The 14,852-nt window shown below is 38.1% G+C and overlaps 1 protein-coding gene across 2 annotated transcripts; it reads left to right on the top strand.

The window, feature by feature from the left end:
• The first annotated feature begins 7,355 nt into the window (after positions 1-7,355).
• Positions 7,356-14,411, top strand: LOC104593743 (ubiquitin-conjugating enzyme E2 10-like). Of its 2 annotated transcripts, none has more exons than XM_010253716.3 (5): positions 7,356-7,496; positions 7,913-7,988; positions 10,691-10,818; positions 12,324-12,428; positions 13,858-14,411. In XM_010253716.3, exons 2-5 carry the CDS (start codon positions 7,919-7,921, stop codon positions 13,999-14,001), a joined length of 447 nt encoding a protein of 148 aa, XP_010252018.1. In that variant the 5' UTR covers positions 7,356-7,496; positions 7,913-7,918; the 3' UTR covers positions 14,002-14,411. The 2 variants fall into 2 exon arrangements, with proteins under 2 accessions (XP_010252018.1, XP_010252019.1); XM_010253717.3 differs by having other exon boundaries at positions 7,910-7,988.
• The last annotated feature ends 441 nt before the right edge of the window (positions 14,412-14,852 follow it).

Raw genomic sequence — 14,852 nt, 5'->3', positions numbered from 1 at the left:
CAAACTACCTGGTGGCGAACTGCCTGGTGGTGAACTCCCTGGTGGTGAATTGCCTGGTGGCGAACTGCCTGGTGGCGAACTGCCTGGTGGCAAACTGCCTGATGGGGAACTGCCTGATGGCGAGCTGCCCTGTGGCAAACTGCCTGGTGGGGAACTACCTGATGACGAACTGCTTGGTGGCGAACTGCCTGGTGGCGAACTGCCTAGTGGCGAACTCCCTGGTGGCGAACTGCTTGATGCCGAACTGCTTGATGCCGAACTGCTTGGTGGAGAGCTGACTGGTGGCGAACTGCCTGGTGGCGAACTGCCTGGTGGCGAACTGCCTGGTGGCGAACTGCCTGGTGGCGAACTGCCTGGTGGCAAACTGCCTGATGGGGAACTGCCTGATGGCGAGCTGCCCTGTGGCAAACTGCCTGGTGGGGAACTACCTGATGACGAACTGCTTGGTGGCGAACTGCCTGGTGGCGAACTGCCTAGTGGCGAACTCCCTGGTGGCGAACTGCTTGATGCCGAACTGCTTGGTGGAGAGCTGACTGGTGGCGAACTGCCTGGTGGCGAACTGCCTGGTGGCAAACTGCCTGGTGGCAAACTGCCTGGTGGCGAACTGCTTGATGCCGAACTACTTGGTGGTGAGCTGCCTGGTGGCGCTCCCTGGTTGCGAACTGCCTGGTGGCGAGCTACCTGGTGGCAAACTGCCAGGTGGCGAACTGCCTGGTGGCAAGCTCCCTGATGGCAAACTGCTTGGTGGCGAACTGCCTGGTGGTGAGCTGCCTGGTGGCGAGTTGCTTGGTGGCGAACTGCCTGGTGGCAAACTGCCTGGTGGCGAGCTGCCTGGTGGCGAACTGCCTGGTGGCGAACTGCCTGGTGACGAGATGCCTGGTGGCGAACTGCCTGGTGGCGAACTGCTTGATGCTGAACTGTTTGGTGGCGAACTGCCTGGTGGCGCTCCCTGGTGGCGAACTGCCTGGTGGCGAGCTGCCTGGTGGCGAACTGCCTGGTGGAAAACTGCCTGGTGGCGAACTGCTTGGTGGTGAATTGCCTGGTGGCGAGCTGCCTGGTGGCGAACTGCTTGGTGGCAAATTGCCTGGTGGCAAACTGCCTGGTGGCGATCTGCCTGGTGGCGAACTGCCTGGTGGCAAACTGCCTGGTGGCAAGCTCCCTGATGGCGAACTACTAACTTGGACTCGTCACTTGACTTGCTCCTAGGCGGCCTGCAACTCAGAGGATGGTGGAGCTCCCTGGTGCAGCGCAACCCGACTACCCTCCGCGTGAGGTGACTTTCTCTCCTTTGTAGGCGGCGGGAGTAGAGGGACCTGCGAGAACTGAATCAGAGGACCCGGGGGTATTTTCCCGGCGGGGACTCTCCGATGCCTAAGTTAGCATTCTGATTACAGAGGGCTTGGAGAGAAATGAGAGAGCTAGAGAGCGGGGGTTACCATCCTTTTTTTTTCTCCCCTTTGGCTTTGGGGGTCAGAGTCCTTATATAGTGGTGCCCTCGCGGGTTAGGTGGGAGAAAAGCCTTCAAACGGTAAGACGTCATATCCCGTTAGAACTGGGGTACGGTGATGAACTCCTCGAGGTTGTCAGGTTGGCGCTTGTGTCAGGCGGCCAGGTCAGCGCCTGGGCCAGGTTGTCTGGTCGGCGCCTGTGTCAGTCGGCGGGTCGGTGTTCTGGCCAGGTTGCCAGGCCGACGCCTATGTCTGTCGGCGGGTCGGTGTCCGGGCCAGGTTGCCAGGTCGGCGCCTGTGTCCGGGCCAAGTTGTCAGGTCGGCGCCTGTGTCAGTCGGCGGGTCGGTGTCCGGGCCAGGTTGCCAGGTCGGCGCCTGTGTCAGTCGGCGGGTTGGTGTCCGGGCCAGGTTGCCAGGTCAATGCCTGTGGATGGCTGATCCGGATAGGTCGCGCAGGCCGTGCGTAGGCCGCGCCAGGTCGCGCGCAGGTCGCGCCAGGCCAGCCAGACCGGTGCCCGGGGGGGACACCAACTTGATAAGTTGTTGCCTGGGTGTTTGCCTAGTTGTCATGAGGTGCCACGTGTCACAATTTCACTGGAGGGCCAAATCTGCCCTCATCAGGTTTCAAGGTATCACTTTCTCCAAAGTGAAAGAGAGGAAACCAAAAGCAATTGTGAAAGAAATCATAAACTTTAAGGTTGGGGGTTAGAAGTCGGTCCAAATTACAAGAATACTCTCTACAAGTATAGGGGTATCATGACTCAATGGGCCGGGGTCGGCCAAACCCAAACCCAGCTTGGGTTAAATAATCAGAACACTAAGCCAACCCTACACCCTAATAAATTTGACCTTAACCTAACCATATAGGGGTGAATAAAGTTGAATCAACCATTTAACCTGATCCATTGACATCCCTATAGGAGATTAGCCACTATCACTAGGGTTTCAACTTGGATTGTGGTTAGAAGAATAAAACATAACTAAAAAATCTAATACTTGAGTTGGGATTGGATTAATTTGGCTCAATCAAGAATACCACAAGGCCCTTTCTACAATTTTGTGTAAAAAGGTACAAGGCCCATGCATCACATGGGTCCAAATTACTACTATATTCTAAAATGCAATTGATCATGTCAGATTTCTCATTTTGTTTCCAACCCCTTTAGATTTTTTTTTTGTTTTTTGAATTTTTAAAAGTAAAAAGTTGATTATGGGGTTACTTAAGCTCACCCGTAACTATTCAATTAAGAAATATAAAGTAGCATGGGCATCTTTTTAACACTAGCCCATGCATGCATGAGTCTTGAATTCTGATTAGCCGAACGCTTTAACCATTCAGTAGGTTGTGGAGCAAATGACACACTAGTGATAAATTACATGGTTCCACACCAAGAGATTGAATGATAGTGGGCCCCATGCATTTTAAGACTAATGTGGATTCTTATCATTGGTTCTGCGGCCTACCGAACAGATAAAGCGTTCAACTAATCCTATCTCGAGTATTTTCTAGTGACCTTGACCATGACTATGTCAATAATATACATGCACTGCGTAAGGCACAACTTGGGAAGAGTACACATATAGGTTATGTTTGGTTCCATGGGCATTTATTGAAAAGTGCCACCACATCAACGCCACATAGGCATTGGCGTTTATTGTACATGAAACCACTATTTGGTTTTAACATTTATTAAATAAACACTTAAAAACATAAATGTTTTAATTTATTTGCATGAGGTGCTGGGGGAGACTTCAAATTCTTGTTTCCCCCAAAGCATGGGCATTTATAGAAATGAAATGCTTATGTGGTGCACTTTAAGCTGAGGTGGAAAATAATTTTAAGGGGTGTTACTTGAAATGCCGATAAAATGTCCAACCAAATAACAAAAAACAATAAACGTTTAAAGCAACACTTTTCAAATAAACATTTATCTAATAAACACCCTGTTAATAAATGCCCATGGAACCAAACAAATACGTAAGGTCTAGAAATACTATACACTTGTATTTTCACTATTCCCAAACTGAGCTTAATTGTTTATTGGTTTTAATTGAACAAATATGGATTTGTGTTTATATGCTCTCAATTAAAATTTGAAGCTTTCAAAAAGCAAAACAATTGAGCAAGAGGGAAAGTGGAGAATTAAGATCTTGCAATTGACTAAAATAATTCGAAGCTGCCATAGTTAGAGGTGTCAATTGAATTGGATTTGGTCCAACCCTATCCAGTCTAATGTTAGTCCACTTACAAATGGACTAAACCCAATTTAGTCCAAATCTAATACAAACCAAATCCAATCCAATCCATTAAAATGTAAATGGACTAGATTGGGTCCAATTCAAAATGAATGAAATATCAAAATTTATATAAAAAATAAAATGTATAAAAATTACAAAAAAATATATTAAAATGAAGAAAATCTGAAAATTACAAAAATATGCCATTTTGGCATTGAAAAAGCACTTTTGTAAAAGTGCTTTAGGCCCTGTTTGATGATTAAGTGGTTGTAAAAGTGCGCAAGTACTTCTTAAAAGTACTTATTTTAACAACCACTTAAGGGTGTTTGGTGACCCACTTGCCAAATCACTTATTATGTTTTTAAGCACTTATTGGGGTGTGGATATTTGGTAAGCTACTTTCCCCATAAGTGTTTATATTGATACAAATGACAATTCTAGCCCCCATTTCACTTATACATATTTACAATGCTTTTCACATATTATACTATACATTTCAATGAAAAAAATGCCACATCATGACAATTGAGAGCCCACTTGGACCCACATGTGAAGCGCCATGTGGACCCAATTAATAATAACAACAACATCAATAACAACAACAACAACAACTAAATATTAATCACAACAAAATATAAAAGACATCACAACTATACATTATCAGAAATAAAGAAAAATGCAATTACAAATCAATAAATATATAAACATTTAACTAATTATTCATACAAAAATCAAGAAAAAAATCTGTAACCCACATATTTCAGCATATGTTTGCATCATTTTTAACAAGAAAACGAAAAAAAAAAATATTCATGCATAGGAATCTATCACATAGAGAATGCAAAAAAAAAAAAAAAAACAAGCAAATATTTCGAATTTATCTTCGAAAAAGAATTGGTTTTAATCAAAACATTGCACTAAAAATAGTTTTAAAGCAAAGACAAGGGAGGAGGATGGCTGACCTGAGTGTTGCTGGCGAGAGCATAGTAAGAATGCCTGAAAATCGCCCCAAAAAACTAGATCTGGTAAAGAGGGTTTTGGGCGTTATGAACCACAAAAAAACCCAAAATATTCAAGAATACATGTAGAAAACAAGTCCAAACGTGAAACTGACTTGGTTTCCGGCGAGTTTGTAGCTTATTTGATGGTCGCTGTTTGCTCCCAAAACAGGTAACGTTGCTAGTATGCTCGATCCTGTTCAAGTGAGAAAGAAGGGGGTTTAAGGAGATATAGGGGTATTCTGGGTATTTAAAAAAATAAACAGGGACTTTTTAGTCCCAAATTTTTCGCATGTCCACTTATTAACAAGTACTTACAAAAACAACTCTCAAGTGGCTTTTTAAATAAGTAATTCTTTATCAAATTAGTACTTTTTTGATACTTTTTTACCAAACACCCACAAATGCTTATTTTCCTATTAATGTGTGGTCCTAGCACTTTTATTAAGTACTTATAAAAAAAGTACTTGTTTTAAGTGAAATCAAACAAGGGCTAAAAGTACTTTTAAACAAGTGATTTTATAAAAGTGCTTTCGTAAAAGTGTTTTTGTAAAAATGCTTTTGTAAAAGTACTTTTATAAAAGCAAGGTTCAAAATATTGTTACGTATCAAGCTGTATCAACTGATACGTATTGTATCAGGGCCTTCCTGATACACCCCTATAGAGGGTAGCCGGGACTTAAACCAACCCCGCTGAACCGGTTTTGAAAAAAAAAATAAATAAAACATGAAAAAAGCACTGATACTGACTAATATTCCCTACTGATGTACCGGCATATCAACCTGTATCGATATTTAGAACCTTGTATAAAAGTGCTTTTATAAAAGTATTTTCGCAAAAATGCTTTTATAAAAGTACTTTCATAAAAATGCTTTTATAAAAGTACTTTCATAAAAGTGCTTTTATAAAAGTATTTCCATAAAAGTTCTTTGTAAAATTGCTTTATAAAAGTGCTTTTGTGTAAAAGTGCTTTTATACAACTACTTCTGTAAAAGTGCTTTCATAAAAGTACTTTTGTAAATGTGATTTTATGCTAACTTCAGTTTTGATCAGTTTCAAATTGGACAAGGATTTGACCTCATGATTAGATTATTGGAAATTTGGTTTAGGTCCAATTCAAACCAATAAGAATATAGACCAATTTATTTTGGATTGGCTCAATCCAAAATTATATTAGACCATCCAAATCCGTTTTGATAAGGTTTGGATCAGATTGGATCCAATCCAAAACCGTTTGATTGACACCCCTAGCCATGGTGAGTGGGTCTAAGGGTGCAACTTTGGGGTGGCACAAATCAAGCCCAGACTCACCTAAATTGCATATTTTGCATGAATCAGGTTTGGACTTTTGGTCCTTCAGATGGGCTTGAGGTCAAAACTCAGAACCCTAGGCTTTTATGTTTTTCACCCCTAGGTAGCTTAAGTCTGGTCTAAACCTAGTCCAACCTAAGCCCGGCCCGGCTACACACATGCATACATATATGAAAAACATTCAAAATTCATATTTAAAGGTTTAATACTAAATAGATTCATGCAATTTTTTAATAGATTGGGCCTAGCAAGCCCACTTGAGCCCAATTAGCCAATCTGAACTTGGCCCGGAGCTGAACCTGGGTTGAAAAAAATGGCCTTGACTTAGGCTTAATATTTAGGGTCAGGCCCATCCCACCTGATTTATACTCCTCGGTGGATAAAATCATAGTTCTCGAAACTAGATGGGACTAGATGGTTTGACAAAAAAAACTTAGAAACCGATCAGGTAATCAGTTCTGATTCACTCTAAAATTGCTTTTTGGCCAAAACCCGTTAATTTAGTCAATGACCCGTTAACCTGGGTGATTGAACCATTTTTTTTATATTTAAATCTAAATGGGCCATCCATTCGAACCTGGTCTGACCTAAAAATCGGTCCTAGAATGATTCTTGTCTGATCTAGTTTTTAAAACCTTGATAAAAGGAAAATTTCCTATTTAGTACCCTATACTTTGGGTCTAGATCTAGTGCCACTTTGATCTTCGAACTTTAAAATGCGACAATCCAATACCCAAACTTTCAAAACGTGACAATCCAGTACCTTCCGTTAATCAGTAGTTAACCCGTTGTTAAGTGACATTTGAAAAAAACACAAATGCCCTTCGAGTGTCATTTAATTTTCTTTATCAACCATTTAAACATTGACAAAAAATTAAAAGTCCCAAATTCTTTCTTCTTTCATTCAAAAAAGTTGGAATTACGTTTGAGTGGGCATTATGATAATCCCAACTTTCTTAAATAAAAGAAACAAAGATTTAGGACTATTAATTTTTTAGTCAATGTTTATATAATTGATAAAAAAAATTAAATGACACCCAAAAGAGTATTTATGTCTTTTTAAAACGTCACTTAATGGTTGATTAACAATTAACGATTGATATTGAATTGTCACATTTTAAATATGGGAATACTGAATTATCACATTCAGTGACCAAAGTAACACTATAACAGAATTACAAGATACTAATCGAGAATTTTCGCTGATCCAACATCGTGATTAACTAATAACAATACTTTGCGGATCGCCTTCAATTAATTTGAATTCGAAAGATTTTATGCATAATTTATATTTAAATGATTAAGAAGTTAAAAAACAATCATTAGCACGCCATATATATAAGGAGGTTGGTTCTCTTCAAATTCGGGGGAATTAGTGGTTTCATTTCAGGGGTCAGGGGTGGTCATTGATCCGCCGGAAAACCGTCCCCTTCGACGCCATAATATCTCTGTCTATTAACGAATTCGATCTCACCACGCGAACCCCTAATTTCCTCTGAGGTGCGCATCATTTCTCTCTTCATTATTTTATCTTCTCTCATTTTCTTAGGGATTTCGGTCCAATTTGAGAATCTAGGGTTTGAATTTAATCGAACTATGATCTATGCCTTATCACGAATTAAAGGAGGGTAATATCTATCTATCTATCTATATGTATGTATATGTTCTGTAGACTTTAGTGTTTTATATGATTTTGATCTTTTGATAGACATATGCGGCTAGGACTTAGTTTTATCATTTCTTACTAATCGGGCTTCCAAACTTTGGAGTTTCATTTTCTCTCAGTAAGGGCTGAATTTGGTTTGGAATATAGGGTTGGCCCTCTCCCTCCTTAAATTCATGTTTAGAATATGTTTAACCGTAATTCATTTGGAGTTTGTTGACCCTCCTGCTGTGTTTTTAATTCCTTGAAGCAGGTTCTCATGGCGTCGAAACGTATATCGAAGGAACTCAAGGATTTGCAGAAGGATCCTCCGACGTCCTGCAGTGCTGGTATGGAAACTTCTTATATTTGTTCTGGATCTTATAATCACATGCAAGTGATAGAGTGGTTTTTATTCAAATATGTGCTGCTGTTAATTGCTTCTAGCACTCAGCAAGTAGGTCTTTTGGATGTGAATTTGCCAGTAAGGTAAATTATTCGTTTCTCATGCTTGCACTGCTCAACTCGACAAAGTATTATCTTAACCGTACGGGGTTGGTAGTCAGCTAAACGAACATGGGAGGAACCAGAAAAACTTTTCTTGGGGAAGGGGGAAATGGAATCCAAGATAAAAAGAAAAGATTCGCCAAAACAAAAGAAAAGACAAGTCACCTAAAAATATTGCAAATTAGAATTAGAAGATAGGTTTTGTGTTGGACGTCTCATCCATATTCTTTTCTTTTTATTGACTATCTACATATATTAGCTTTCCTTCGAATATCTTATTATTCAGCTAGGAATGTTAAATTTAAAATCACATTAATCAAGTATCTTATATGTGCAATGCAAAGCATTACTATACAAAGCAGATACCCTACTTCCGCTATGAAAGCAGAAAAACTTTATAAAGCGGGCATGTAAAGAATGACAATGCAATCCATTCTTATTATTCATATTCTTTTCTTTTCTTTTTATTGACTATCTACATATATTAAAATTAGAAGATAGGTTTTGTGTTGGACGTCTCATCCATATTCTTTTCTTTTTATTGACTATCTACATATATTAGCTTTCCTCCGAATATCTTATTATTCAGCTAGGAAGGTTAAATTTAAAATTACATTAATCAAGTATCTTATATGTGCAATGCAAAGCATTACTATACAAAGCAGATACCCTACTTCCGCTACAAAAGCAGAAAAACTATATAAAGCGGGCATGTAAAGAATGACAATGCAATCCATGTGCCCATTTTGCTTGTGTTAATAAAGCAAAACAGAACATGTAAAGAATAGCAATTTTAAATAACAATATCATCAACGTATAATGGTAAACAAAATTTATAAAAGAATCTCTTAGAGCTATGAATTAAGCATGTGGGAATATATTAACAAATAAACCAATTTGAAGTTAATTTCATCATATACTAAGATATTAAAAACCCAAAATAAAATTGAAAATACCATGTTAAATGGTTGCTTACCTTGAATGGAATTGGAAGCAGGCTGGATTTGATAAAGATGTTTAGAAATAGAACAGGATCAACTTGTTATCAAAATCTCAAGATGCAAAGTGGAAAATAAGATTTTCAATTAAACATCTAATATCAATCACAGTTGTTTGTAAAGTAGTTAAGGAAGCAATGAAATTACTTTAACATTTGTTTCTATCACCCACAGAGTTTAAAACAGAGACAGTGTCAGACTACATCACTACAGTATTTTCTATCCAAAGGAATTGCAGTATCTTCTATTCAGAAAAAAAGAAAAGAAAAGAGCTGCAGTATCTTATATTATTCTTTTCTTTGTTTTATCCTGATTCATACATGTAGATATCCAAGTTGTTTCCTTTTTGTTTTAGATAACTATGATGTTTGTCAACCCCATTGTTCTAATTACTGATCACTAAACGCTCAACCATTGCCTAACAACTTTGATCTATATTTAATATTTACTTCTAAAGAATTTTAGGGGCCACTATTTGGTGCAATGGTAAAATCTTGGGCTAAAAAGCTTGAGAATGTAGGTTTGGGTCTGAGAGTGGCCATTTTATACAAAAAAGGGAAATAATGCAAAGATTAGGTCTGTATCTAGTCCATCCCACCCAACTCCCAAGACCTAAGATATTAGGGACCAACATTCAGTAATGGCCCTTTATCAACTTATACAAATTTTTGGGAGGTTGGTGTAAGCCATGTCCCGTGCCCACTTCCTGCTTCCATCCTTCGTACCAATCCTGTTTTTCCACACCACCACATCATTTTCCATGTCCATTGTTAATTTTGAGCCCATAAATCAGTTGTCACTGCCTCAAGTCTCAACCCATTTTCTTTCTGACCTCCTAGCTCTTCTGGATCCTTCAGCTTGCATTATATGACTTCTTATTTGTGCTGTAGCAAGTAGGTGGTCTTCTATGCATATGGCAGATACCATTTTTGTCTACATTCCCCCATTTTATTACCAATCAGGGCAGCATCTATCTCGCCAGGAATATGTTCATTTCTAATATTTTCTCATGTTTGTATATTGTCTGTTATATGGCATTCTTATGCAATTTGTCACTGTCTCAGTTCACTGTTTTCTGTGATTTGATGCTAATAGGCAGTTAAGATTTATGCTGTTTCTTGGTACTTTCCCTACTGTCAAGCCCAGACATGTATGAGTGTTCCTTTTGAGGCACATAATATAATACCACTGTTATTTATAAAAAAAAAGATTGGATTTATAGATTATTAATATTGTGTGATGTCTCTCCATTTTTAGCTTTTGGTTCATCTGAAAAAATACTTACTGGAACTTTCCTGTTGTTTACCTCCCTCTCCTTGCTGATTTGTGATGTCATTGGTAATGGTCAAACATATATGAACCACTCCCGGATTAATATTTTGGTCTGTTTTCCTGCTCAACGTAAAAGATAGTACCAAGTGCTTGCATTTGGTAACTTGGATGCTCTTCTATTACCATCCTCTACACCTCAAACTAAGTATGGAGATTTAATACTATATCTTAAAATTAGGCAACCTTCACTTAATATTGTGGTTCATTTTTGATAGGCCCTGTAGCTGAAGACATGTTCCATTGGCAAGCAACAATCATGGGACCTCCAGATAGCCCATATGCAGGAGGCGTATTTCTTGTTACTATTCACTTTCCTCCAGATTATCCTTTTAAGCCCCCTAAGGTGCTTTATGCATACATATGCATGCCAGTATTTCGAGATTGCATCTTATTACTTTCTGTAGGAATTAATTCATGTGAAATAATCCATTAAAAGAAGCATGATATTATATATCCTTCACATTGTTGTCCTGTTTGTTTCCTTAAATGTTGTTGTTGTTGTTGTTGTTGTTATTATTATTATTGGTTGATTGATTGAATGATTGGTTTCCTTAATGTTACTATGCACTATTCATTGTTACTAGAGGAAGGTATCACTTTTCTTCATTGTCATTATTCCTTATGTTGATTACTGTTATTTGTTGGATCTTAGATGTTTGAAATCTAAATCCATATTTCACAACCACCAAAGGAGATCCATTCTTTGTTGTTTTAGCTTTGGATTCAGTTAAATGACATGTTGTATGATAAACCATTTCTATACTATCTTATTAAGTGAAATCAACCTTCCTAGCTTTACCCAGATAGCTAGGACCAACATTGGGTAGAAAAAATCTTCATAGTTTTTTTTGGTGTCGGTGTTATCTTTTTTTTTGATATCTTTTGAAGCGCTACACAATGGGGGGGGGGGTAGCCCATTCCCCATTCCCCAACCCATAACCCCCCCAACCCAGGTGCAGGAGGGATTCAATCCCAAGTCTCCGCTACGACCAGCAGGAGACCTTACCACCCAGCTGGTTGGCACCTTGCTTGTATTGGTGTTATCTTGATTCATGAGGATAAAGTGCCACTGTACTGGAGGCTATTATTAATTTCTCTTAATTCTATAATGGAGCAATTTATGTTAATTGTAAATTATGACTTCACATTTCACAAAATGCTATTGGTATCAGGAAACCAGTGAGTGATATTTCCTAAACCATTGTCTTTCCAAGTGGCATTTAAATTTGCAAATATTGTCACTGGAGGTTGCTGGTATAATGTGAAAATATTTACTAAATTGTGAAGTAAACCACTGATTTACCTGCTTGCTTTGTCCTGTATATTCTTAGTTTGATCTGATTAATCTTCTTCTCTAGGTTTGATGAGCATCTTCTTTAAGGCTTGATAAAGAGTTTTATTTTATATTTCTAATTTGTTTGAAGCTATGTTTTCTTGTTTCTTTAATCGTGTAATGCATATATTGATTGTATATTTGCTAAGCCTTCAGCTTCCTTTATTGGGTTTGTTTTTGATCAGTTTGCTAAGACTATCATATCATGTATACTCCATGATGTCATTCTTATTCATTCGATGCGTCTTCATATACTTTTCCCCCAACACCCATTTAAAAAGGAGGCCTTTCTTATGATTGATTGCCATATTCTATAAGTAACATTTGCTAATAATGTATTATATTTTCAGGAATTAGTACACATTTTAGTTTTATTGCTGTTTTGTAGTATTATGTTTCATTGGTTTATTTAGTTGTCAGCTTGAACTTTTATATCAATAATAACCAATTAAATAATTTATATCAACAATAATATGGTTTATCCAAGGGGAGGTTAATCATATTCCATATTTCAGGTTGCATTTAGGACTAAGGTCTTCCATCCAAACATCAATAGCAATGGGAGCATATGCCTGGATATCCTTAAAGAGCAGTGGAGCCCTGCTCTTACCATCTCGAAGGTATTATTTGAGATATAGCTTGTTGCATGTTCTTCCAATTATGTTGCACATGTTTTGAAGACAAAGCTCCCTTTGTTTTGTCAGACATGGCCCTCAAAATTAAATCCTTTTGCTCCTGCTCCTGCTGCTCACACATGCATGTTTGTATTTGTTGAAAGAATTATTGAAAAGAGCATTATTGATAGAAGTCTAATTTCCTTCGACTTTATTTTCCGATGCCTATTTTCTCAACGGCACACCATCAGTTGGAGTGTTGGACATAGAGACTAGGGTCAGACTTGATTAACTGGGTTGAACCAAACTATCCAGTTTTTAATTCATTATCTGGGTCCAGTTTTCAAAACAGGGAATGAAATTGAGTATCATGAAGATTTAAAAATAGAAAAGTTAGAAGTGGTAGGTTAGTCATGATGAGGGTTTGCTTTGTTCTGTTGCTCAATTATGTTTCACACTTATTTCTGAGCATAGAAATGATTGGGTCAGATGGGACTCACATTTTGAACTGTTTCTGTAGCTAAAAGAAAAATGTGTAGGCCATACTTGTCACCCCTGAGATGATGACTTGCATTTTTAACTAGCAAGTTGCTCTACCTTCTATATGTGGATTGATATTTTCATGTGTTTAGGGAACAACTCTACTGTTATTTTAGTCAATTTACTGGTTGTAACCAGTCTTTCTTTGGATATTACCAATTTTAGTTGCGATTGGTAATTAGCAAAATCATAACAAAATGTCAGACTTGATCAGGTGGAACTATTATTACTATTTTTCCTAATTTTTCACTAGTTTATTTTAGGATAAAGAGAACATGGTTCAAACTTCAAATATGAAATATTTGGAGTTTCCATTGAGACATTTATATAAACCTTTGTTCAAAAAAAAAAAAAAACTGTTCACCACGTAATGTTGTTGAAGACTTGTTAAATAGGTCCAAGGTCCATGGTTGAGTTTAGACCTTTTTAAAGAAAAAAAAAAACAGAAAACTCTTAATTAACTCATACATTTACTAGTTTGATTGCTTGGAAAGTCGGGTTAGAGAAGAGAAGAGCAAGAAAAGGAGAAAAGGACCGAAAAAAAAAAGATTCAAAAGAAAAGTAAGGGAAATGTTGAGAGAGCCAAAAACGTAGTCATATATATTTAACATGCATTGTGTAATGACATAATGCCCTCATATATCAATGGAAAAACCTCCCAAGTGTTGACTTTCAACTCAATACATATATTAGTCGATATACATGCAGCAAAGTACATATCCCAATTTCATTCTTTTTATAAAACGTGGTTATTGAAAAAGGATGAATTTGCGTTGTCAGAACTTACATGCATACGATATGCTTTTGTATCTAGGAAATTCTTGGAACTCGCTAGGATGTTCCATACTATTTATATTTTATATTGGATTAAACCAATTTTCTGGTTGCAAATCAGGTTCTGCTTTCCATCTGCTCTTTGCTGACGGACCCAAACCCCGATGATCCGCTAGTGCCGGAGATTGCTCACATGTACAAATCTGATCGAAACAAGTATGAGTCTACTGCTCGCAGCTGGACGCAGAAGTATGCTATGGGATGAGAGTAGAAGATTTCTGTCTTTTAAAGTCTGTGTTGGGTCTCCAGTAAATACTAAATAGGATAAAAGTTTGGTAAGAAAACCGTGGCTCTTGCCTTCGTCAAAAGGGAAAGAAGAAATCAAGAAACTGTACCAAAATTGTATTGCTTTCTTGTTGTTTGTGTGTCGTTAGAGGTCCTGATTTTATGAAAGGTCTTGTTTCATGCATGTTGGGATTATTCTAAATCGGTATTTAACCCATGGTTGTGGTCCAAACCCGTCAAGGTAGGGAAGGGGGACAAAGTTTATTGTATCTTTAGGGGTCTGATACACCTGTTTACATGCGTTCTGGGGAACTTTTTTATTATGATACTAGAAAAACATGGTATTGGAAAAGCTTTGTCCAATCAAAGCACTATGTGAATTTTGATTAATACTGCCTCATTAGTTTTAAGCATCGATACAGGTCTGCCAATACATAGGTGTATTTGGGGACTTTTCTCACAAAAATTGACCTTCACATGTAAAATAATACAAAGTACAAGGTTTTGCACTCAATATATTTGTATTTGTAGGGGAACAAACGGAAAGTGATGTTAAAACATAGTTTACCATGCTACAAATACAAATATATTGACTAACTCAATTTGGTCTAAATATAAACAAACCCAATCACCTCGGTTTGGTTCGTTTGGGTCGATCAGCCTAGTCCGAATTTGACACAACTCAAGGTGGGCTGATTTGGGTCAACTTGAATGTTCATATTGACCCGAAATCTGCCCCGCTTGCTTTACCCGATTAGGATCATTTGCTCCGGTCCGTATCCACACAATCTGACCCAAATCCGGACCAGTTCAATTTACTTTTCTTGACCT

Source organism: Nelumbo nucifera, chromosome 5, assembly GCF_055504915.1.
Source record: "Nelumbo nucifera cultivar China Antique chromosome 5, China Antique-T2T, whole genome shotgun sequence".
Lineage (NCBI taxonomy): Eukaryota > Viridiplantae > Streptophyta > Magnoliopsida > Proteales > Nelumbonaceae > Nelumbo > Nelumbo nucifera.
The sequence above is the reverse complement of the archived record's forward strand: the minus strand, read 5'-3'. Positions and strand labels throughout refer to the sequence as shown.

Coding starts and splice junctions, on each gene's coding strand:
- LOC104593743 (XM_010253716.3), top strand. CDS start 7,919: ATGGCGTCGAAACGTATATCGAAGGAACTCAAGGATTTGCAGAAGGAT. Junction 10,819..12,323: donor ATCCTTTTAAGCCCCCTAAG/GTGCTTTATGCA, acceptor TCCATATTTCAG/GTTGCATTTAGGACTAAGGT. Junction 12,429..13,857: donor CTGCTCTTACCATCTCGAAG/GTATTATTTGAG, acceptor GTTGCAAATCAG/GTTCTGCTTTCCATCTGCTC.